Source organism: Schistocerca piceifrons, chromosome 1 (assembly GCF_021461385.2).
Source record: "Schistocerca piceifrons isolate TAMUIC-IGC-003096 chromosome 1, iqSchPice1.1, whole genome shotgun sequence".
In the NCBI taxonomy this organism is placed as follows: domain Eukaryota; kingdom Metazoa; phylum Arthropoda; class Insecta; order Orthoptera; family Acrididae; genus Schistocerca; species Schistocerca piceifrons.
The window spans coordinates 627,556,721-627,580,674 of record NC_060138.1 but is presented as its reverse complement, the minus strand read 5'-3'; the positions used below and the strand labels follow the sequence as shown (position 1 = coordinate 627,580,674).

General features: G+C 39.7%; 1 protein-coding gene across 1 annotated transcript in view; it reads right to left on the bottom strand.

Moving 5' to 3' along the window:
• Window positions 1-23,954, bottom strand: part of LOC124710862 (TBC1 domain family member 19) — a 173,422-nt gene that overhangs the window by 28,320 nt on the left and 121,148 nt on the right. Inside the window, exon 10 of the mRNA XM_047240959.1 lies at window positions 23,757-23,919. Coding sequence (XP_047096915.1) covers window positions 23,757-23,919 — 163 coding nt within the window. The remainder of the gene's footprint in view (window positions 1-23,756; window positions 23,920-23,954) is intronic.

Genomic DNA, 23,954 nt, shown 5'->3' with positions numbered 1-23,954 from the left:
GACGCCATGGTAGAGAAGGGCCATCACATATGCAATGTGCGGTACTGCCAATCACAAGCGCAAGACGACACTGACCAGTACTGTGATGACCCAAAGTTGCCAGAAAAGCGGACAATCAGTGTCCCCTTATTGAAATAACAGTGGAAGGAATTAAGACAAGAGCATGTCTGGATTCTGGGTCAGAAGTGACAGCATTTTCAATGTCTTTTTTACTCAAAGCTGGTAGAAAGTGGTAGTAAATTAGCTGAGATACCCATAAGAGGAATCTCACTAACTCCCACTTTTTGGGCAAAAAGGAAGGAGGTAGAGAAGCAGATTTTGGCGTCGCTAAGTGGCGGAAGGAGTAGCTTCCAGGTTAATGGCATTGTCATCTGTCAGTTGTCACTTGATTTTATTATTGGTAGTGACATACTCTCGAGTAGAGTGGTAGTCATGAATTGGACCACTAAAACCGTGGTCAGTTAGTTTGAAGGTCAGATCGCATAGGGTGCAGAGGGCTTGTAGGGCATAGTTAATTTAGTAAAATGTAAGGAGGATGAGGAAATTTTCATAGATGGGCCACAGGAGCTAAAAGCTGATTTATTAGAGGGAGATGGGTTCCAGATGGAGTCAGTTTGCCGTCTGAAAGTTGTGATGATGATCCCATGTACACAGCCAATGAAAGAGTATCTGATGGGACATGATGCCATTGGTTGTGAGTTAGAGACCCTCCCACAAGTTCTATTAGGATTTAGAGGGCCATTAATGAGCACACTCCCATGATACCCCAAGACCCCATGTGAGTATAGATGACATGCTCAAAACGAAACATAATGATATACAGATGAGACAACAGTCAAATGCCGTGATGACAAGTGCTCTGAGACAATGAAAATCATTGAAGGCGAAGCCCCCACAGTAACAGAGAAACACATGTGGAATGTAGAATGCGAAAGCAATTGCAGAGTGGCAGAGGAGCACTGTGAAGTATGTCACAGAAGTACTAAAGCCCACTCACCAGCAATAGAAGACAATGTTGTTTCCTCCAAAGTCGCAAAATATGCAAAAGTAAGACAGTTTTCAGAGTTGCATTGAAGTGGCGAGATAAATTGATCACATCCCACTCAGAAACAAGGTACATGGTAGGTGATACCCTTTGAACAGATGATCAGCCATGAGTATGTGTAGATAATGCGGAAGTTGATTCAATGGAAATAATTAGAAAGAGTATTTAAGCTAATCCAGGGTTGAACCTGCAGCAGAGGCAAGAGGTGGAAAACTAAATCATGGAATTCAAGGATACATTCTTTATTCCTGCTGGGAAGATTTCTGGGAGCGGTCCACAAGTTTAGAGTAACATGTAACCGGCCGCCGCAAGGAAAGCATGCTCAGTGGCCTGGAAGCACCAAAAACCTACCAGGGAAGCGGTACAGGTGATGGAGGCAGCCAGAGTCACATCACGGGCTGCGTCGGAATATTTTAATCTGCTCGCGATTGTGCTGTGGGAGTGACAACTCGATAGTCGACAAGACACTGAGAGACTCTCTTTACGAGCGGGGTTCTTTGGAGGACATGAGGAGTGTTCGTTTCCCGTGTTAACGTATGTATCAACTGTGTTTGTGCGGTACAATAAAGGTGGTCGTTCACAGTATAAATTCCACACAAGTGTTTTCCTTTATGTAGTGAAATTACTCCTACATAAGTGGTGACCCCGTAACTAAGCAGTGTGACAGTAGGCAAGTTTCTTGAGATATTTTCCGCGGCGTCTCGTATCGACATGTCGTCTGCACAGAACCTCTTTCGCGACATTGACGGCATCATCCAAAACATCAACAAGGAGCTCAACACGATGCAGCAAAACCCTCAGTTTACAGTGCCACGGACGCCTACATCTCAAACTGACTTCGCCCACGACGTGACGTTTCCAACCATGTTGCGTGTGCCGGCGGGTCCCGCGCCGCCGCCACAGGACATTGCCTCGCACAACCAGCGTGCAGGACACGCCGATATCAGACCCAAGGTGCCCCCGTTTTCATAACCCATGTTGGTACCACTCCCACGAGTTTTGCACTTTCCGTTTGCCAGTGATCGTCGCCCACCCGCGTCGCGGTTACAAATTCGACCCCCACCTTTCATTCCCGAGCATCCGGAAATTTGGTTCGCTATTATGGAGAACATTTTCGTGCAGCAACAAATAGTCAACGATTTTGAACAGTTCACGCTAGTGATATGCAGAGGAGAGTGAGATCACACAAACAAATGATCTGAGAAAATGAGATATTGCAGGGGACGCCATGGTAGAGAAGGGCCATCACATATGCAATGTGCGGTACACACCAAGTGCTAGGACGGGACACACACACAATGGATATCCTCCTCCTGGGAAAGTCGACCAAGGTTTCCATTGAGCGAGTAAAACCCGCTTGGACAATGACAGCACCGACTACAGTCTCACAGATGACTTCAGACACAACTTGCAACGAACCCACACCTTCCGCAGAACCAGACAGCTGTGACCCACATGAGCCCCAGACCAGGGGACCTAATGCAGCAACGGAGTCATCAAGCAGCACCCACACCCGCACTATCCGCACTCGGGCAGGCCGAGAGGTGAAGTTTAAGTACCCCACCATACCGGGTGCTCTGCACTTCAGGGTGGGGGGGGCTGTGTGGGAGTGACAAGTCGATAGTCGACAAGACACTGAGAGATTCTCTTTACGAGCGGGGTTCTTTGGAGGACACGAGGAGTGTTCGTTTCCCACGTTAATGTATGTATCAATTGTGTTTGTGGGGTACAATAAAGGTGGTTGTTCACAGTATAAATTCCACACAAGTGTTTTCCTTTATGTAGTGAAATTACTCCTACAGTGCTTAAGAAAGACAGACTGGACCATTGTTGCTTTGATGCAAGGGTGTTAAATGATCACATTGGTGGTGTAAACAAAATAAATTTGCCAACTGTTTAAGCCAAAATCTTTAACGGGAGGATGGCGACGAAAATGTCACCCAAGAAAATAATGAAGTTATAATGGCAATGTTACAACAATGGTTCGAAGGACTTTCTGATGTACGACATTGGTGGAGAGGATGAACTAGAAGTACTGCTCCATTGTGCACGATAGAGCAGAGAGTACATTTCCGGTGGAATGTGAAAGGATGAAGGTGGAAAATTTCACTCCCTGATGCACTTTTGGAAGATTTACTTGAATGTTATCACCACCACCTTGGCCACTGAAGGGCAACGAAGTTGTATGTGACAATTGCCAAGGAGTGGAAACATGCCATTCTCAGACAGAAAGTTAGGAAATGCAACATGTGCCGGCATTTAAAACGTCCAGATGTGATTGTGCAAGGTGAAATGAATGCCATCATACCAGAAGCATAAAATGGTCTGCCAAAGGGGCAGTTCAGGCAGCAGTTTATTTTCGTTGTTGTGGACGCATTTATTTCTACTAAGCACTTCAGGGTTTATGATACAAACCACATCAGAGCGAAAAGCTGTGTAAAAATGTTGATGGAAGATTATGTGCACACATGTGGTAGGCCCAAGAGAGTCCTCTTAGACCATGCTACAATTTTCACATCTGCGAGATGGAGGGCAGGATTAGAAAAGGAAGGGATCAAAGTGATATTCTCCTCAATTACAAAATCTCAATCCAGCCCTGCAGAACGATACATGTGCCAGCTGGGAGTGTTCTTTAGAATATTGGTTTCTGACAGGCACAATGCCTGGGTCCAGTACCTACCAAAGATAGAGACATACTTCAGTGAAGCTGTGCATTGCAGTATAGGATACAGACCAACAGACATACAGTTCCAGAAACCAACTGTCAGGACTGTCAAACTCCTGATGGGCAGCAACGCATGAATCAAGCCTGAGAGTTCATGATGGAGGACACAATGAAAAGAATCGAAAGGGAACAGGGAAAAAGGATGAAGACTTATGAGATCGGGGACTGAGTATAGGGCGTTGGATGTCATAAAGAAAAAGATAACAAAGTTCTTCCATCTGTATGAGGGCCAAAACTTGGTGCAACAGGTAGCAGCACCTAATTTATAATAGCAAGCATGAGGTGGGGTTGTTTAACACCTGCAGCCTGAGAGCACAGTCGAAAATTGTAGATTTTTCTTAACAACAAGCTGCATTTTGTTAATAGATTTTCTATTGTAGTAATTAGCACCCATTTATTGTGCTTAGGCAGTCATTTTTGCGTGTGTGTGTGGACTGTGAGACACTTGGTGTGCATGTGAAGTTAGTTACATGTGTGTGAGTGCCTGGGTTTCATGCACCATCACGATGCACAGCGCAAGGCTGAGAGGAGCCGTCTGCATTCGACAGCATGATACTTCCAATAGCACAGGATTGTCGTGCAGCTCATGTAATTCCTTCATTTTTGTTTGTTTTCTGTATATATTTAACTGTAGTGCAGTGTGATGGATCCATGTTTTATCGTATTACCATGCGAGGTGTTCAATGTAGTGACTCTAGTGTGGAAGGTGACACCAGACATATTTGATGAGATTTCTGTTGCAGCATAAGAGGTGTACCAAAGGTAGCTTGCAGATGGTGGAGAAGACATCTTATGTTTGCTAAGTAGTGCATGAAATGTTGACTGAAACGTGTTAGGATTATTTTGTGTGTTAGAATTTAAGGATTGGTTAAAATCTCGTGAAGTAAAAAGTTAAGTACACACAGATTTGTTTTTAGATTTGGATGTTAAAGTTAAGGATACACAAAGTTAGGTACATGAACAAATTTTTTGTTGGCATTTGAGTCTGTCCTTGTGGCTCACACAGCTGACACTATGTAACCTAGTGAATGAGAAGGAGGCCTCCTAAAGAGCAAGGGTGCATACAATATATATATTGATTATGTTATGTGATAGAAGGCACCAATGATATTTTTGTGTCTTATACAGGTCTATTCTGTCGAGGAGCTCCTGGAAGAGCTAAAAAGTTAAGCAAATTCCAGTGTTACATTGTCGATTTTCTTCATTTAAACTTACGACTTGTCACCTGAATATGTTTTTTTATATTTCATTTTATCTGTTTCTAATATCGTGTTATAATTTCATGTATTGACTTGTTCCATGACCATGGAGACTTCTCCTTAATTTGGTCCCACGGAACAATAAATAAATAAATAAATAAATAAAACATATGCACTGTTGACAAAAATGTCAAGGTGCTACCCATCCCATCCTATATGGCATACCCATATTGGTCCAATAAAGTATGTCATCAAAAAAATTTATTGTTTTGTGTGACCAGATGTTTGACATAATACTCATTCTGTATCGATTTTATAAAACTCTTTGATGAACAATACTACTTAAGGTCAACTTTTATGTCACTTGCCTTAATTCTAAGTGTCTTGTGTGTTTTCCATATTGGTTTTCCTGGCGTATAACTCTTTTATAAACATTATTGTAGTATAAAGTGTACTTTTGTTTAATTCTGTGTGTCATGTAGATGTATAGTATTCTCATCTGTGATGTGCGAATAATATTATTATGACTGGTTTATTTTTGATTTATGCATGTCTTGATTACTTATTTGGGCATGTCTTTGTATATATTTGTTAAGGGCAACCATATACGTAAATAGTCGATTGGGCTTGACATGCTAGGGCACAACTGAAAACATAATATCATCGCAATATCCCACATCAGTGACTGAAGCTTTAGTGTGTAACTCAGTACCACCCAGGACTGGAGCAACTAATTACATTCTCCACCAAGTTTTCGACTACCTCTTGTTGTGTCCTTAAATAAGAAATACCCTGCCCTCTAATCTTCCTGCCCCTCCCACAGTGGTATTCCACCATCCAACAAACATACTCAAGATACTTGTCCATCCTTTCACAACTGCTGCTCCCAGCCCCTTACCTCATCGCTCATATCTCTGTAACAGTCCTAGATGGCAAGACCTGTCCCATACATCCTCCCACCACCACTTACTCCAGTCCGGTCACAAACATCACCTATCCCTTCAAAGGCAGGGTTACCTGTGAAGCCAGTCATGTGATCTACAAGGAAAGCTGCAACTACTGTGCTGCATTCTATGTAGGCATGACAACCAACAAGCTGTCTGTTCGTACGAATGGCCACCGACAAGTTGTGGTCAAAAAACAACTGGACCACCCTGTTGCTGAGCACGCTACCCAACATGACATCCTTCATTTCGCTGAGTGCTTCACAGCCTGTGTCACATGGATCTTTCCCACCAACACCAGCTTTTATGAATTGCACAGGTGGGAACACTCCCTGCAACATATCCTTTGTTCCCATAACCCTCCTGGCCTCAACCTTCGTTACTCATTGTCGTCACCCATCCACCTCCTTTCCCGTTCCCATTCCAGCACTAAATAGCCCCCATTTCACCATCGCAACCAGTCTTTCCTTCTCTCTTTTTATGCTACCCCCCCCCCCCCCCCACTGCGTTTTATCTAACCTCCCAACTACACCTAGCTACCCTACCCTCTCTCCACCTTGTCCCTGCACACTCTTCAGCAGCACTTGACTGTCTGTCCCCCACCCCTACTGTACTGTATGCTTACCCCTCCACTACCCAGCCTCCTCCTCACCCCAAACCCAGTTGCCACTCTAATCATGCACTGCTGCTGTTGCTTGCAGTATGGCTTCAGCTGCAAGAAACTGCAATCAAGTGTGTGTAAGTTGCGTTTGAGTGTGTGTGTGTGTGTGTGTGTGTGTGTGTGTGTGTGTGTGTGTGTGTGTGTGTGTGTGTGTGTGTGTCTGTCATCTATTTCTGACAAAGCCCTTGTGGGGCAAAAGCTTATTTGTGGCAGAACTGCTTGAATTCATGAGAACAATGATCGCGGCTTAATTCAGAAATCCAGTTTAATGAGGTAGTTTGAGAGTAAAAAATTACATTGATGACCTGCATTGATAATATTATTACAGTCTGTCCAGTTGATAATGGAAATAAATACTGCTTATATGTAGTTATTAGTGTATTTCAAACTATGAAAGTCCAGGTTGAAATATCAACATGTTAAGAAAAGGATATATTGCTACTCAATGTAAATATGGCCCTTTGTTACAGACAGGCACAACAAAAAGACTATTATACATTATAGCTTTTGGTGAAAGCTTTCTTCAGCAAAGAGAACACACATATTCACACAAGCAAGCACATCTCTCGCACACGTGACCGCTACCACTACCAGGTCAGAGATTCTGCTGGGAGTGGTCGTGTATGTGTGAGATGTGGTTGCTTGTGTGAATATGTATGTGTGTGTGGGGGTGGGGTGGGGTGGGGTGAGGGGGGGGGGGGGTTATGTGTTTTTTCTTTGCTGAAGAACGCTTTAGTCAAAAGGTATAATACGTAACAGCCTTTACATTGTGTCTGTCTGAAACTCCAAGAGTCATCTTTAAGGTGAGTAGCAGTCAATCCTTTTCCTAATATTGTTGAATTGAACTGAATTTTACTTGGTGCTGTAAAATTAAATCTGTGTAGTAAATGTACATGTAATACAGTACATGTCAAAAACAGAAAACATTTCTTTACAACAGACCAAATCATTTGAAAATTGTATGCAATGAGGTGAAAAAAATCATGTTTCAGACTGATGTGGGGAAGTTGACTAGGGAAGTTATAACACTTCACAAATTACAAAATATGGTGACTACGTAGGCATCTGAAAGGGGGAGGGGGCAAGAGGGGGTAATTACCCTGACTACACATTACCGTATTTACTCGAATCTAAGCCGCACTCAAATCTAAGCCGCACCTGAAAAATGAGCCTCGAAATAAAGGGAAAAAAAAATCCCAAATCTAAGCCGCACCTGAAATTTGAGCCTCGAAATTCAAGGGGAGAGAAAAGTTTTAGGCCGAACCTCCAAATCGAAACAAAGTTGGTCCATTGTAATATGAGACACAATTTAGGTCGAATGAATGACGATACAGCTACAGTAGTTTGGTTCGAGTTGTAAGCTTAGCAGTTAAGCTTTACCAGGTAGCCATTGCTATGCGTCAGGCGCTCCGTCCGTATTTATACGGATACCCTTCCTTTTTCACGTGCTTCGTCTGGTTTGAATCGATTGCTTATTTTGCTTTGATCTGATAAGTGCCGTTTTCTATGTTATAGGTGTTTACGTCAGTCACTCTAAGCTGAAAATGCATTACTATACTGTGTCATGCATTGTTTATCGCATTCTGATAGTGCGTGTTTACGGCCTGTCGCTGCTCGCGGCATGGCTTGCTTTTGTGCGCGCTACCGCCGCCTACAATTAAAAAAAGAGAGGAATCGTCTCATTAGTGAAACAATGGCAAGAGACTGCTATTTGTTGTTACTTACACTGCTGCTTTCTTTGATAATGATCAACAAGAACCAAATAATAGACTGCGTATGATAGAACATGTTCTGAACGAGAGTTTGGCGAAAATTTTTCTCCGTTTGAAAATCTTTGCGGCCGCTTCTTTAGTACATCAAATTCAGCACAGAAATTAGTCATCTTAGAATTAAAAATCTAGTCAGTTGCCGTGCTTCATTTCTGACTGTATCACTATTAGGCATAAGAGTAATACGAATATAAACATGACACGGTACGTATATTCTTCCGCGTTTGATGTTGCCTCACTCTAGTTTCGTAGTTTATTAGGCAGACAGGATTTAAATGAGATAGAAGCAAACACGAAAGAATACATGGCAAAATGTTTATATTCGTATTATTCTTATAGTGAAGAGAATACTGCATGTGATTCACATTTCATCAGGTTCCTATTAGCAACCATCTCTTCTCACAGGTAGGAAAAAATTCAGAACGTAGAGTTGGCCATATTGACAAAAATCCCAGTCTTGCCAGTCGGATTTTCATAGTACATTGAAATTCTGCTATATTCGAAGATGAACAATACGGAATTTGTATTTACTTCGGTGGATAATGTATGAAAATGCAGTGGTCGAAACTCGGGCGGAGAAAAAAAGCTCGTCTTCCAATTTTTTTAAAAAGTTTTATTTACTGACGCAGAGGTTTTGGCGCCAGTATTTATCTTTGTGCCTACAAAGGATGCCTGTGTAGCGCTACATATATTCGATAGCAGAAGTTAGTTGTGGCGGCACCTAGCAACATTTTTCAGAACTTCCGCTTGCTTTGCACTCGATTCTGAGCCGCAGGCGGTTTTTTGGATTACAAAAACCGGAAAAAAAGTGCGGCTTAGATTCGAGTAAATATGGTAGATTTATATAAAAAATAATGAATTTGTTAGAGACATGAAATTGACCACAGAACCATATACATTACACATATTGTATGTAGCTTACAAAGGGTGTTTGCAAGAGTGTCCCATATTCTTACAGGAAATAATACTCATCAAAACCAGACAGTCACATAAATATATGTCTGGAAACAAATAGTGATTGAAATATGAAGCACTTGGTCTAAGATAGTGCTCAGTTTTTTTCACATTATAGGAGGTGCTCAATGTTGTTACCATTCATTCTTAAAAATCTATCAGCCCCACTTCTCACGGAATCATGAACTCGTGTGAATACATCTGGCTCCCTTGGATTTGATCATATGCATGTGACACATGCTCTTGCAAATGTAAGTGTTGTTGATGGGTGTGGAATATACCAGTGCCTTTAAATGCCACCATAGCCAGAAATATAAGGAATAAAAATCAGGTGAATGGAGAGATCATACTACTGGATCTTCTAACTAATCCATTGCTCATTGAATGCTTACAGTAGATATTGTTGTAGAAGGCATAGAAAATTAGGTGGTGCTCTATCATTCTTAAACCACATCCACTGTCTTCCTAGAGGGTAATGTTCGCCAATAGTACAGGTAATTTGTTTTACAAATATTATTGATAAATAACAAATATTTATTTGTCTAGCAAACTGTTTGGTTCAATGAATCTGTCATCCACATTTCCTGTCTGCACACTGAAATTTAATTGAACATGATACCTTGCTTCCATGATAATTCATGGCTTTGCATATGCCTGCACTTTGTTTTTATGATGCCACTCCTTATGAATCCTGCATCATTGTATAATCCACTGGTTGAACTATTATCTCATGTTGTGGTCTTGTGAGTTGAAAGCTTTCATATGCTGGATAAGGTAACAGTTCTTTCAGAACTGACCACACAAGAGTATGGTTTATGCCTTCAGCAGATCCAATTTTCTGCACACTTGTTTCAGGATCATGTTCTATTTGTTACAATAATCACTCCTCCATATCTGGTGTGTGAACTGTGTGAGAATTACTGTGAACAGCTTTCCTTGTAATGAACGATCCCATATACAAATCACTGGAACAAATTACTGAACATTTTTTTCTGATGGAATGTGGTGTTGTAGGTGTTGATTAGTGTAAACATCAGGTGTCTGATGACAATTGCTGTTGCTTAAACCACAACTTCATACAATGAACAAGGAACAACACGATTCCACTTTGCTCTTTACATTATTCACACTTCCCAAAATCAATAAATCTGTTTTGATGCTGGTACAGTCTCACAACAATATGTATGTAATGGATGATATAGCAGACAATAGGAAGTGCTATATTTGACAACAATATCACAATCAGAGGAATAAGTAAACAAACAAACAATCATTGAGAAATGAGCAATGCATGTTAAAGGGAATACAGTCTGCACTACTGAGCACTGTCCAGTTTCAATGCAAATAAAGTGCCCCATGTCAATAATGAGACACTATTTAAAGCACCCTGTATATGTTAGAGGAGATATGTTATTATTTAGGCGTTTACTATTCTTATTCATTTAAATGTCAGAAACATTTCAGAAAAAAATCACAATAAATTTCATGTTGAGGAGAAAGAAAAAATCTCTTGAAAACTTTAAAATCAAATGTAGTATAGTCTCTTAGAACACCAAAAATGTTTTATTGCTTGTTTACATTGCATTTTTTTATAAATCACTGTGTTATTCAGTTATACTAAGTTGTAGTTACTGCTTAAGAAAGGTGCTTTTTAATAGCTTCCCTGAAGATTGGTTCACATACACTCCTGGAAATGGAAAAAAGAACACATTGACACCGGTGTGCCAGACCCACCATACTTGCTCCGGACACTGCGAGAGGGCTGTACAAGCAATGATCACACGCACGGCACAGCGGACACACCAGGAACCGCGGTGTTGGCCGTCGAATGGCGCTAGCTGCGCAGCATTTGTGCACCGCCGCCGTCAGTGTCAGCCAGTTTGCCGTGGCATACGGAGCTCCATCGCAGTCTTTAACACTGGTAGCATGCCGCGACAGCGTGGACGTGAACCGTATGTGCAGTTGACGGACTTTGAGCGAGGGCGTATAGTGGGCATGCGGGAGGCCGGGTGGACGTACCACCGAATTGCTCAACACGTGGGGCGTGAGGTCTCCACAGTACATCGATGTTGTCGCCAGTGGTTGGCGGAAGGTGCACGTGCCCGTCGACCTGGGACCGGACCGCAGCGACGCACGGATGCACGCCAAGACCGTAGGATCCTACGCAGTGCCGTAGGGGACCGCACCGCCACTTCCCAGCAAATTAGGCACACTGTTGCTCCTGGGGTATCGGCGAGGACCATTCGCAACCATCTACATGAAGCTGGGCTACGGCCCCGCACACCGTTAGGCCGTCTTCCGCTCACGCCCCAACATCGTGCAGCCCGCCTCCAGTGGTGTCGCGACAGGCGTGAATGGAGGGACGAATGGAGACGTGTCGTCTTCAGCGATGAGAGTCGCTTCTGCCTTGGTGCCAATGATGGTCGTATGCGTGTTTGGCGCCGTGCAGGTGAGCGCCACAATCAGGACTGCATACGACCGAGGCACACAGGGCCAACACCCGGCATCATGGTGTGGGGAGCGATCTCCTACACTGGCCGTACACCACTGGTGATCGTCGAGGGGACACTGAATAGTGCACGGTACATCCAAACCGTCATCGAACCCATCGTTCTACCATTCCTAGACCGGCAAGGGAACTTGCTGTTCCAACAGGACAATGCACGTCCGCATGTATCCCGTGCCACCCAACGTGCTCTAGAAGGTGTAAGTCAACTACCCTGGCCAGCAAGATCTCCGGATCTGTTCCCCATTGAGCATGTTTTGGACTGGATGAAGCGTCGTCTCACGCGGTCTGCACGTCCAGCACGAACGCTGGTCCAACTGAGGCGCCAGGTGGAAATGGCATGGCAAGCCGTTCCACAGGACTACATCCAGCATCTCTACGATCGTCTCCATGGGAGAATAGCAGCCTGCATTGCTGCGAAAGGTGGATATACACTGTACTAGTGCCGACATTGTGCATACTCTGTTGCCTGTGTCTATGTGCCTGTGGTTCTGTCAGTGTGATCATGTGATGTATCTGACCCCAGGAATGTGTCAATAAAGTTTCCCCTTCCTGGGACAATGAATTCACGGTGTTCTTATTTCAATTTCCAGGAGTGTATTATTTAATATATCTTGTGTATTACTTTTACTCCCCAAATAAAATTTAGAATTTTGAATTATATTTTATTGCTGAATGTAAATCCTATATAGCTCTAATTTTATGATAATTTATCTGTAAAATTATTACTATAGTGTTCTCAGTGTACTGATACTATAGAGGGTATACTCAAATTGTAAGTTCCAACTTCCCCTTAGTTTGTTTAAAAATGTACCAGTAAGACGTTCCATTAATTTTGAGAAAAATTCAAAGATAAAGCGATAGCAAGAAATGAGCTTGTTTAAGTTAGGATATAAACATAATTTTCCTGCACACAGTCAAGGCCTTCACAAGGATTGGAATAAAGGGAGGAAGTATTGAGTATCGTCTTTAGATATGCAAAAGGCCATGTTTCAAGATATTCAAAAGGGATGGGCTGATTATATCTCCAGTTTTTAATAATATTGAACACAACATTGTTTTGCTGTTTGTAATACTTTATATCAAATAATGACACCAATCAATTTCATGTACATTTTCTTAAGTGGTAATTGGAATAGGTACAAGACAACTGAATCATTCCATGGATACAAATTGATTACAGGGAGTTTACCAGGAGCACTATAGAATTCCATGTGTATAATAAACATTTTCTTAAAGATCATAGTTGAGGAAGAAAAGGATCACTACATAGAATGTATTTCATTTATCTCATTATTCAATTTTCAAATCAGCCATTTTATTTATAGCAGATGTTTCAAGTTTTATAATAATAACATTTTAGAACATACAAAATTTTACATTATTTTACGTTCACAGATACTGCTACACAAGTACTTATTATAGCTTCCTGTACACAAAATAAAAAATATACTGGATGAAGAAAAATTCAAGCATTCAGACTTTGCAGTGTGATTCCTCAAATATTTGTGATACAAATGTGTCTCTCACAAAAATTCATCCCGTGCATACTTCAGGCAGTAAATGGATGTTAAAGGATGGTAGTCTCACAACACTGTAATCACAGGTATGGCAACTACCTCTGTCAGCATATAGCAGTAGTGCTGTGCAGTTGGTGCAGTGGGTAGTGTTTTGGGTTAGCATGCAGGATGTGGAATGTTTGACTCTGGGTAGAGGCATATTTGTTTTTATTTGCTACATGTAGTCTGTGTAGTATGGTATCTGACATCTTAATTGTCATACAGTGATTACAGTGGGTCTTCTACAAAACATTTGCATTTACATACTATGAACACAGAAACAGAAGTATAATTGTTTTCATTGGTCAGCTTTTAAAGAAGCCTTTTGCACATGTGGATGCAAATTGTTTCATATCACTGCATCTACTAATTTCCAAACTTGTTTTCTGTCTATCATCCCCCAATGGTTCCAACAGTTAGTACCAATTATTATTCTTGCCACAAGAATATCTCGTAATTATGAAAAAAAGTCCAATGCATAATATGTAAAAAGAGGTCATAGGGAGCACTGTCATCCTCTTTTTTCCAGACTCAGAATACTCACAATTATAAATTTATACAGCTATTTGTCTGTACTCTATATTAAAAACAATATTTCAGAATTTATTGCCAGAGGGAAAATACACGAACACAACACCATGGCTAAGGGTATTTTAGACATACCGCACCACAGATTAGCAAGAACAGGAAATTCCCACAAAGTTAACCCATTCAAAATGTTCAATAAACTGCCAATTCATGTTCGGTCTATGGATATAATTTTTTTTAAAATTAAGTGGTACAGCTGGCTTTCAGATCATCCATTCTATGACATTAAAGAATTCTTTGAGATGCCTGAGGAGGATTTTAGCATTTAAAAGTTGTCTGTAGTTAAAACATATTATTGTGTGCTGTGGTTAATCGTGTGTAATTACATAGTGTATACAATAAACAACAGAATAGTATATTAGATTAGATTATAGTATAGCTTATTGCATTAACTTTTAGAAGGTATCCTGGTGTAATGTGGTACACTGCCATGCTTGGAATGTATTCTATAATGAACTGACACTTGTTTATTTTATTATTCTGTATGTACTAGTACATCCTGTATGACGAAGCCAATATCATTGTGAAATGATCTATGGTGAATGAAATTCTTGATTCATTACATTTGTTAGGACCTTACATCGCCAGCTGGTCTAGCAATGTGCTTTTTAAATCATTTCCAAACTTTTTTACCATTTGTATGTAAAACAAACATGGAACCACTAATTATGCATTTCTACTCTGAGTCTGAGAAGTACAAGCTGTTTAGTAAGTATCTCCATCCATCATCATCATCATAATTATTATTATTAGTATTGATAGAAAAGTGGAAGCATCATGTCCATTACCATTAGGGAAACAGTGTAATTTGAAAACAAATATTTCATATTTAGCAGCATTGGGATGGAGCATGCAGAACAAAAGCTGTAAGAGGGGTGACGCATGTTAGGTGGAACAGTCCACTGCGAATAATGATGTGATTATACTGTATGTTCTGTTCACCAGACAGGGACAAGTTGCAAGTGGAATAATGCACCTATGACAACACCATGTACATTCATACACATACGGCATTTTCTTCCTGTGTTATTCTAAAACAGAATAGCAGATCTATGGCATTCACAAACAGTGCATATGTTGATAAGCTTTTGGTCCTTGGTGCATCTGATAACTGGGCTGGTGTTGCTACTCATGAATATGCTGCTGGATATCCTGGTCAACATCATCTAGATAGAAATGTGTTTTGTCATCTGGAGCTTTGACTTCAAAGACATGTTGTCTCCTTCCATCATAGTGTGACAAGAGATCATCCATGGACTCATCATACTACAGCTACTGAGCAAGCTACTCTGTAGATCACACACCATGAACCCAACTGAGATACATGTAGCACAGCAAGTCAGCTGCATGTCTTGCAACACGCGGTCATTGATGCACTGCACAAGCATAGGCTGCACACCTATCATTCTATGATTATTCTTTAACACAACACCTGCATCCTGCAGGCCACTGACTATGGACATAATTCTGTGGATGGGTCCAGCAACAACAGGTAGCTAGCAACATTTTCATAAATACTGTAATATGGTCAGATGAAACAGCATTCACTCATGAGGGTGTTTTCAATAAGCACAATGCCCCTCACTGGAGTGATGTCAACCTTCATGTTGCCCTTGATGGTGGATATCAAGTTTGCTTTTAAATCAATGTCTGAGCCAAAATATTGGGAAACAGGAGTTTTGGCCCTTACCTGTTGCCTGACCAGTTGGCTGCACAAAGGTATCATGCACTCCTCTCAAACTATTTCCCTGGTGCACTTGCAGTTCATATTTGACAGAGATTATGCTTGAAACATGGTTGGAATTAATTTGTGATGGTACTTAGACAGAACATATCCAGAGAAATGACTCAGATGGTGAGGTACAGTTGTATGGCCTTCACGTTAACCTGACCTAAATCCTCTGGATTTCTTCCTGTAGGGACACTTGAAGGAGTATGTGTATTGCACTCCCCTGACACATGTGGAAGAACTGACAGCAAATGTTCTTGCTACTCTTGTGTCTGTGGATGTAGCCATGTTGCAAAGAGTCCAGATCTGTATGATCCAGCAGGTAGCGCAATGTTTGGAAGTGCAAGGGGGTCACTTTGAGCATCTGCTCAGAGAACAACTTATTCTTTCAAGAATGTCATGTGGTCATTGATATGGAAATTATTATTATCATTGGTTGCTAATGTGTTACATCTGAGTGAACATACTGCATGTAGTATAGATGACTAGTAGTTGTTGAGTTATTTAATTATGGAATCATTTTTAGCATATTGAGATTGATACTGTTTTTGTAAGTATTCTGCCCTATGACAGGTCATTTGTTTCAACTGTATTTTCGACTTGCCTGATCACAATTTTGGTATGTTCACCATTAAAAAACACTGTACTATGTAAATGGCAGATATATGTGGCTTGAGAAACAATGTATACTACAGTACTGTATGGTCGAATGAATATGGCAAATAAAAACAAATACACCTTGACCCACAACTGAACACTCTACCTCCTGCATGCTAACCCAAAATGCTATCCACTGCACCAACTGCACAACACTTCTCTTATATTCTGACAGAGGTAGTTACCATGCACAGTCTGCCAATCATAACATCCTTTTACTGCTGGAAATATGCACAGGATGAAATTTTGTGACAGACATTTTGGTATTGCTAGTATTTAATGAATCACACTGCAAAGTCTGAGTGCACAAATTTTTCTTCACCATGTATAATCCTCTTGTTTGATAATTTAATAACTTAATAATTGAAAAGAACATCAATGAACTCAACAGAATAATAGCACTTTTCCATGTGAAGAGTAAAGAGTAAATAGTAATCTTTTACAGAGAACCACGCTCCATATTAAATACATTAATGACTTTTATTTTATTGTAAATTTTTAACCCATTTTCTCTGGTATTTGGGCACAGAGTTTTAAGCACAGTATTGGAAGTTTAAAATTATGTCTGTGGTATGTGTTGTAGTCGTGGTGGAAACAAAAATTGTAAGGTTTAAGCTGGTTTTTGTATATATAATAGAGGGAAACATTCCACGTGGGAAAAATATATCTAAAAACAAAGATGATGTAAATTACCAAACGAAAGTGCTGGCATGTTGATAGACACACAAACAAACACAAACATACACACAAAATTCAAGCTTTTGCAACCAACGGTTGCTTCATCAGGAAAGAGGGAAGGAGAGGGAAAGATGAAAGGATGTGGGTTTTATGGGAGAGGGTAAGGAGTCATTCCAATCCCGGGGGCGGAAAGACTTACCTCAGGGGCAAAAAAGGACAGGCATACAATCGCACACACACACAAACACACACACACACACACACACACACACACACACACACACACACACACACACACACACACACACACTCACATATATCCATCCGCACATACACAGACAAAAGGAAACATTTGTAAAGGCAAAGAGTTTGGGCAGAGATGTCAGTCGAGGCAGAAGTGCAGAGGCAAAGATGTTGTTGAATGACAGGTGAGGAATGAGCGGCAGCAACTTGAAATTAGCAAAGGTTGAGGCCTGATGGGTAATGTGAAGAGAGGATATACTGAAGGGCAAGTTCCCATCTCCGGAGTTCTGACAGGTTGGTGTTAGTGGGAAGTATCCAGATAACCCGGACGGTGTAACACTGTGCCAAGATGTGCTGGCCGTGCACCAAGGCATGTTTAGCCACAGGGTGACCCTCATTACCAACAAACACTGTCTGCCTCTGTCCATTCATGTGAATGGACAGTTTGTTGCTGGTCATTCCCACATAGAAAGCTTCACAGTGTAGGCAGGTCACTTGGTAAATCACGTGGGTGCTTTCACGTGTGGCTCTGCCTTTGATCGTGTACACTTTCCAGGTTACAGGACTGGAGTAGGTGGTGGTGAGAGGATGCATGGGGCAGGTTTTACCCACCAGGCCTCAACCTTCGCTAATTTCAGGTTGCCGCCCCTCATACCTCACCTGTCATTCAACAACATCTTTGCCTCTGTACTTCCGCCTCGACTGACATCTCTCCCCAAACTCTTTGCCTTTACAAATGTCTGCTTGTGTCTGTGTATGTGCGGATGGATATGTGTGTGTGTGCGAGTGTATACCTGTCCTTTTTTCCCCCTAAGGTAAGTCTTTCCGCTCCCGGGATTGGAATGACTCCTTACCCTCTCCCTTAAAACCCACATCCTTTCGTCTTTCCCTCTCCTTCCCTCTTTCCTGATGAAGCAACCATTTGTTGTGAAAGCTTGAATTTTGTGTGTATGTTTGTGTTTGTTTGTGTGTCTATCGACCTGCCAGCACTTTCGTTTGGTAAGTCACATCATCTTTGTTTTTAGATATATTTTTCCCAAGTTGAATGTTTCCCTCTATTATACACACACACACACACACACACACACACACACACACACACACACACACACACACACACACATATATATATATATATATATATATATATATATATATATATATATATATATATATATACACACACAAAAACCAGCATACACACTTTTTGTTTCCACTACAACTACAGCACCTACCACAGAGATAATTCTAAACTTCCAATGCTGTGCTTAAAACTCTGTGAAATACACAGAAGTAAAACCATTGTTTAAAAAAGATTCAAAAGATGATATGGGAAATTACCGCCCACCTCTATACTCCCTGTCATATCAAAAATATTTGAAAAAATTGCTGCTTTACAGATACTTAGTTTCAACCCGCAGAATGATATCATTTCACATAATCAATTTGGCTTCCAACAAGGCAAAAACACAGTAGATGCGGTAAATGAGTTAATCGAAAAAATTACTTCATCACAAGATAGGAAAGCTACGGTCACATGAATGTTCTGTGATCTTACAAAAGCGTTCAACTCTGTAAACAATGCCCTGATGCTTTTCAAACTCAACAGGTATGGAATAAGGGATATTTGAATCATATCTCTTGGAGAGGAAACAAAGGGTAGTAATCACATTAAATGGAACAGATCACTTCTCCGAGTGGAAAACTGTGTCACAAGGTGTTCCTCAAGGCTCAATCCTTGGACCCATTTTATTCCTGTTCTATGTAAATGACTTGCCTCTCAATATAAATACTCATTTAACTTTGTTTGCAGATGATACTTCTGCCCTAATTGAAAATGAAAATTCTGGCAATATACCACAGAGTGTCACGAATATGTTAAGTAACCTTGAAACATGGTTCAGTCAAAATTGCTTAAGGCTAAACATTTCAAAAATCCACATGATGAGTTTTAAAACAAAACATTCAAAAACTGAAGAAATCTGTGTCACTCACAACAATCAAAAAATGGAAGAACTTGACTCAGTCAGGGTCCTGGAAATAAACTTAAGACAGAACTTTGAGTTGGAATGCGCATATAGAATATATAGCATATAAGTTAAACAGCCTTGCATTTGCAATGGAAATTTTAGCCTGTGCCACTGATATGGCGACCAGAAAAATAGCATATTATAGCTACTTTGAATCAATTATTCGATATGGCATAATTCTTTGGGGAAACTCAGTTTAAAAAATCATTCGCAACATGTGCTCAGCATAGCCGAGGGCATCATGTTGAACATTATTTAAAGACCTAAAAATATTAACTGTCCCTTCTTTATACATCTTTGAGGTGGTTCTTTTCCTATGCAGCAGAGCTGATCTACTAAAAAAAATCATTTTGAACACTCATATGACACAAGACATAAAGAGAACTTTATGCTCACCTCTCATTGCTTAAAACTGTGTGTCCAGACTTCTCAGTATATAGCCATGAAAATTCACAACACAATATAACGGTATGACATAATGAATATGAAGAAAAATATTTTAAAAAGCATGTTACATGATTTTGTAATTGAACAATGCTACTACTTTGTGGAAGATTTCATGAAGGGTGAAGTGAAACTTTGAGCTGAGTACCTAAAATGGAATAAAAATTTATGATAGTTATAGTAGATGTAAATACTATAAGTTTGACAAATTTTGAATAAGTAAACTCTCCACAAAGTATTATTATAAGTGTGACAAAATTTTAAATAAGCAAATTGTAACCTTGACATGTCTCCTGTAGATCAGACATATGTTCTGAAATGTTATGAGATGAATAAAACACATTTCACATATATACATATAATGGAGGGAATGGATGGTACATGGTATTTTCAAACTTTTAAACAATGGTGGACACATTTTCTGTTGTTTGGCAATGCCCATATTGCAAATTAATTACTTTCTTCAGTAATACTAGAAGCCTTGAGACATTTGCTGAATCCCCCCCAAAAATTATACCATAACACATAACTGACTCATAGTAGCAATGATAGACTATCTTTATGGTGTCCATGTTTGTGGCACCTAACAAAATGCACATTGCAAATAGTAAGCCATTCAGTTTATTTGCTAAGTAGTAAATGTGTACTTTCCAATTCAAATATCAATCAAAATTTAGGCATAAGAAGTTCAAATGATTTGCTTGTGTAATACCCTTGTTATCACAGGTCCTAATGAACATCAAATTGCATCATTCTGGTTTTAGTTATATTTAGTTTTAGTTCATTTTGATAAAATTGGGACTCAAAGTTTGTAAAGTATTTTTGACACTTTATGGAGTTCTTTCAGGCACCTCATTTTAAATTATAAGTGATGTATCATCATCAAATGAAACTAAATGAACTTGAATAGCTAGTGGTTAGCCATTTTTGTAGAAAAAAAAAAACAGACAAGGACTCAATACTGAACCTCGAGCAACATCTTGGAAAATGGTTTTCCACTATGAGGATTACTTGCTTGAAATCAGAATCTTGCTTGAATCTGAAATCATGATTGTTCTTAATTTCCTGTCTGTTAAGTTAGAGTAGAAACCACTGCAAAACACTATCCCTGATTCTGTATATACACAATATGAGTAGAAGTAAGGAATGGTTTTTAACAAGTCACAGAATATTCCTGTAACCTTTGTACCCTTATCTAATGAACACATCTTTTGACTAAACTAACTGATGGCATTTAGCATTTTTTACTTGGAATCCAATCTGGTTTCCAAACTTTATGTCATTTATAGTACAAAATTTTTGAATTTGTTTTGCTGCAATTTTTTCAAACAGTTTAGTGAAGATTGATGGAAGAGATATAGGATGGTAACCCCCATATCTTCTGTTGATCCCTTTTTGAATCATGGTTTTATCATGGGCTATTTCAATTTATTTGGAAAACATCCCTGATCAAAGCACTGATTTATGATAACTGACAGTGGTAGCGAAATGAAATCATCCATGTCCTTGACTACTGATGTGGGTATTTCATCCCATCCAGGTGAGGCTTTGTTTTTTAAAGACAGTACTTCATTTTCCACATCTCTTTGGGTGATTTTTCAAATTGTATAAATATCTGTTCTTGTTGCTTTCCAAACCTATGAAATTTTCCCCATCTTGATTGGCTGCCATATCTACATCTGAATTTGCAACCTTTAAGAAGCATTTATTTAAACAAATGAACACCTGAATGGGGCTTACAATACTATTTCCAAATCTAATTTTCAGTATCACTTGTCTTTTGACTTTTGTTCCTAATTCTCTTTGAATAGTTGACCAAACTGCTTTTGTCTTATTTCCATTTATGAGGATGAACATATCATTTGCTTGTTTTAGTGGTCAATACAATTTTCCTCAATATAGCTTCATAGTGTTTAAAGTACATAGCAAAATCAGGATTTCTGTTTGATTTTAACACACTATGGAGCTGTCTCTTTCTGGCAGTAGAGATTTTTGTTCTTGGTGTAATCCACTTAAATTTACTGTTTCCTTTCTTTTATGAAGATCTAGGAGAAAAAGATTCATGGCATATATCTACAAAACAATTTAAGAAAGTGTCTGAGTTTCCATTGCTTGAAGCTCTGGTGGTCTACAGGCCAGGTTACAATATTTAGTTTACTATGGGAAAAGTCCATATACTTAAGCTGAAATTCCTTTTTTTGTATATTTTTGGTGATCTTAATTTGTCTGGTTTTGTAAGCTCAATAAACAGAGCTGAATGATCTGAAATGTCTAGGCCTAAGCAGTATTTATTTGCATTTTCAAACTAATAGTTTGTAATAACATTATCGATGAGGGTCACTGGTCTACTGCTTTCTCTAGCACCTTTAGAAAAGTTTATGAATAAGTCATAAATTCAGTGGATTCGCTGCTTCCAGCTAACATATTTTAGTTGAAGTCTGCTTTGATCACTTTCTGAAGTTCTTCATAGAGACAATGAAATTTAGCTAAGAACATTTTTGTTACAGCACATCCAGAAATTCTTGAGGTTGATGTAACCACTGTATTCGGATCACTTACTGTCATTTCTTGTTAACAATATCTTTTATTCCCAAGAATAAGCAGCTTTCACTCAGTTAATACTCGGCAGAAATCAAACCTGCATTTGGATCGGAATTCCTTAACTCTTGTGCAAAAATATACTTATATGGAAATGGTGTCTGTTCTTTCGGACATGTCTGAAAGAACAGATACCACTGATGACCTGCAGCCATCTAGAACGAAATTAGAATTATATATTAATACCTTCAGCTGCTGACGGGTGTTGATATATATCAATGGGGACAGGTGAAAATGTGTGCTCCGACCGGGACTCGAACCCAGGATCTCCTGCTTACATGGCAGACGCTCTATCCATCTGAGCCACCAAGGGCACAGAGGATAGTGTGACTGCAGGGATTATCTCACACACACCTCCCTTGAGACCCACATTCTCACTTTATATGTCCACACACTACATTCATAGTGTCCCTACCCAACACACTCATTACTCGTAGAAGACATTCTTACCAAGTCCCATAAGAGTTCGAGTAATGTGTGTGCATCCGCACAGAAGAAGAAGGTCATGGCCGGTATTGCCAGAACTATTTACTTATATACAAACATTTTACTGAGTCTAATATTCCATGAACATTGTGCTCATTAAGTATTGAGGGAATATTTTTACTTGCTGTGTAGGGCCATACAACAAGAACAATCCACATTAATGCCATGTGAGTAGTTAGGTAAGGTATATAATTGTACACAGATGTAGATGTAGATTGTAATTCCATGTTGGTATAATACAATAGGCAAAGTGAACCATAGACAAATAATGAACTAGCAGAAACAAAAGTAATGTAGGCACTGCTATGTTCTTCTTCATACTAAGTGTATTTACGGCTCTAAAAAGGTGCAATCAGCTGACAGTTTACAGACCACCAACATAAAATACCTTCAACTGTATCAAGAAATTAGATACAGTATTACTAAGGTTATGTAGGCTTACATCAAAATTCTTGATATGTAAACTGTTTTTATCGATTTTTTTGTCATACAGTACTAATCAAGACAAGCAATTGTGTTGATATGCAGCTTTATATATATATATTCAGACAAGGGTTTGACGGGAGACATGCTAGGGTAGTACTTGCAGTTACAAAGACCTCTGTGTCTGGTTGGCTTAGTGGTCAGAACATCTGCCTAGTAAAAAGGAGACCCGAGGTTAAATCCTGGTCCAACTAATTTCAATCAATGCCCACTCACAGCCAATACCTGTAATTTCTTTGTATCGTAGTTATGACTTTTGTATAAAGAACATTTTTTCAATTAATGACACAACTAAAAACTTTATCTACAAGTCATTTGTTGTTCTGCCTCCTGGTTCCTGGGAGTATACAGTTATATTCTAATCTTGATATTATAAGTCATTGTTAAATGTCAAGCACCTATAATAACAAGCCACCTTCATAATGGTTTGAGGAATAGTTACTTAGGGTTCTGCATACCATACATTGTAAATCCATGGAAAGGAATGATGCCACTGGGTGGGAATACAACTGTATTCTCAATAGTTGGCTGCTTGTTCTTTAGCACAGCATGGAAAGGATTGCTAGCACTGTGATGGAAGATGGACAGTACTTCAGTATCTCTAGAAAAACAAAGCATAACCTGAAATGAAAATATAAGCCCATATTAATTACATA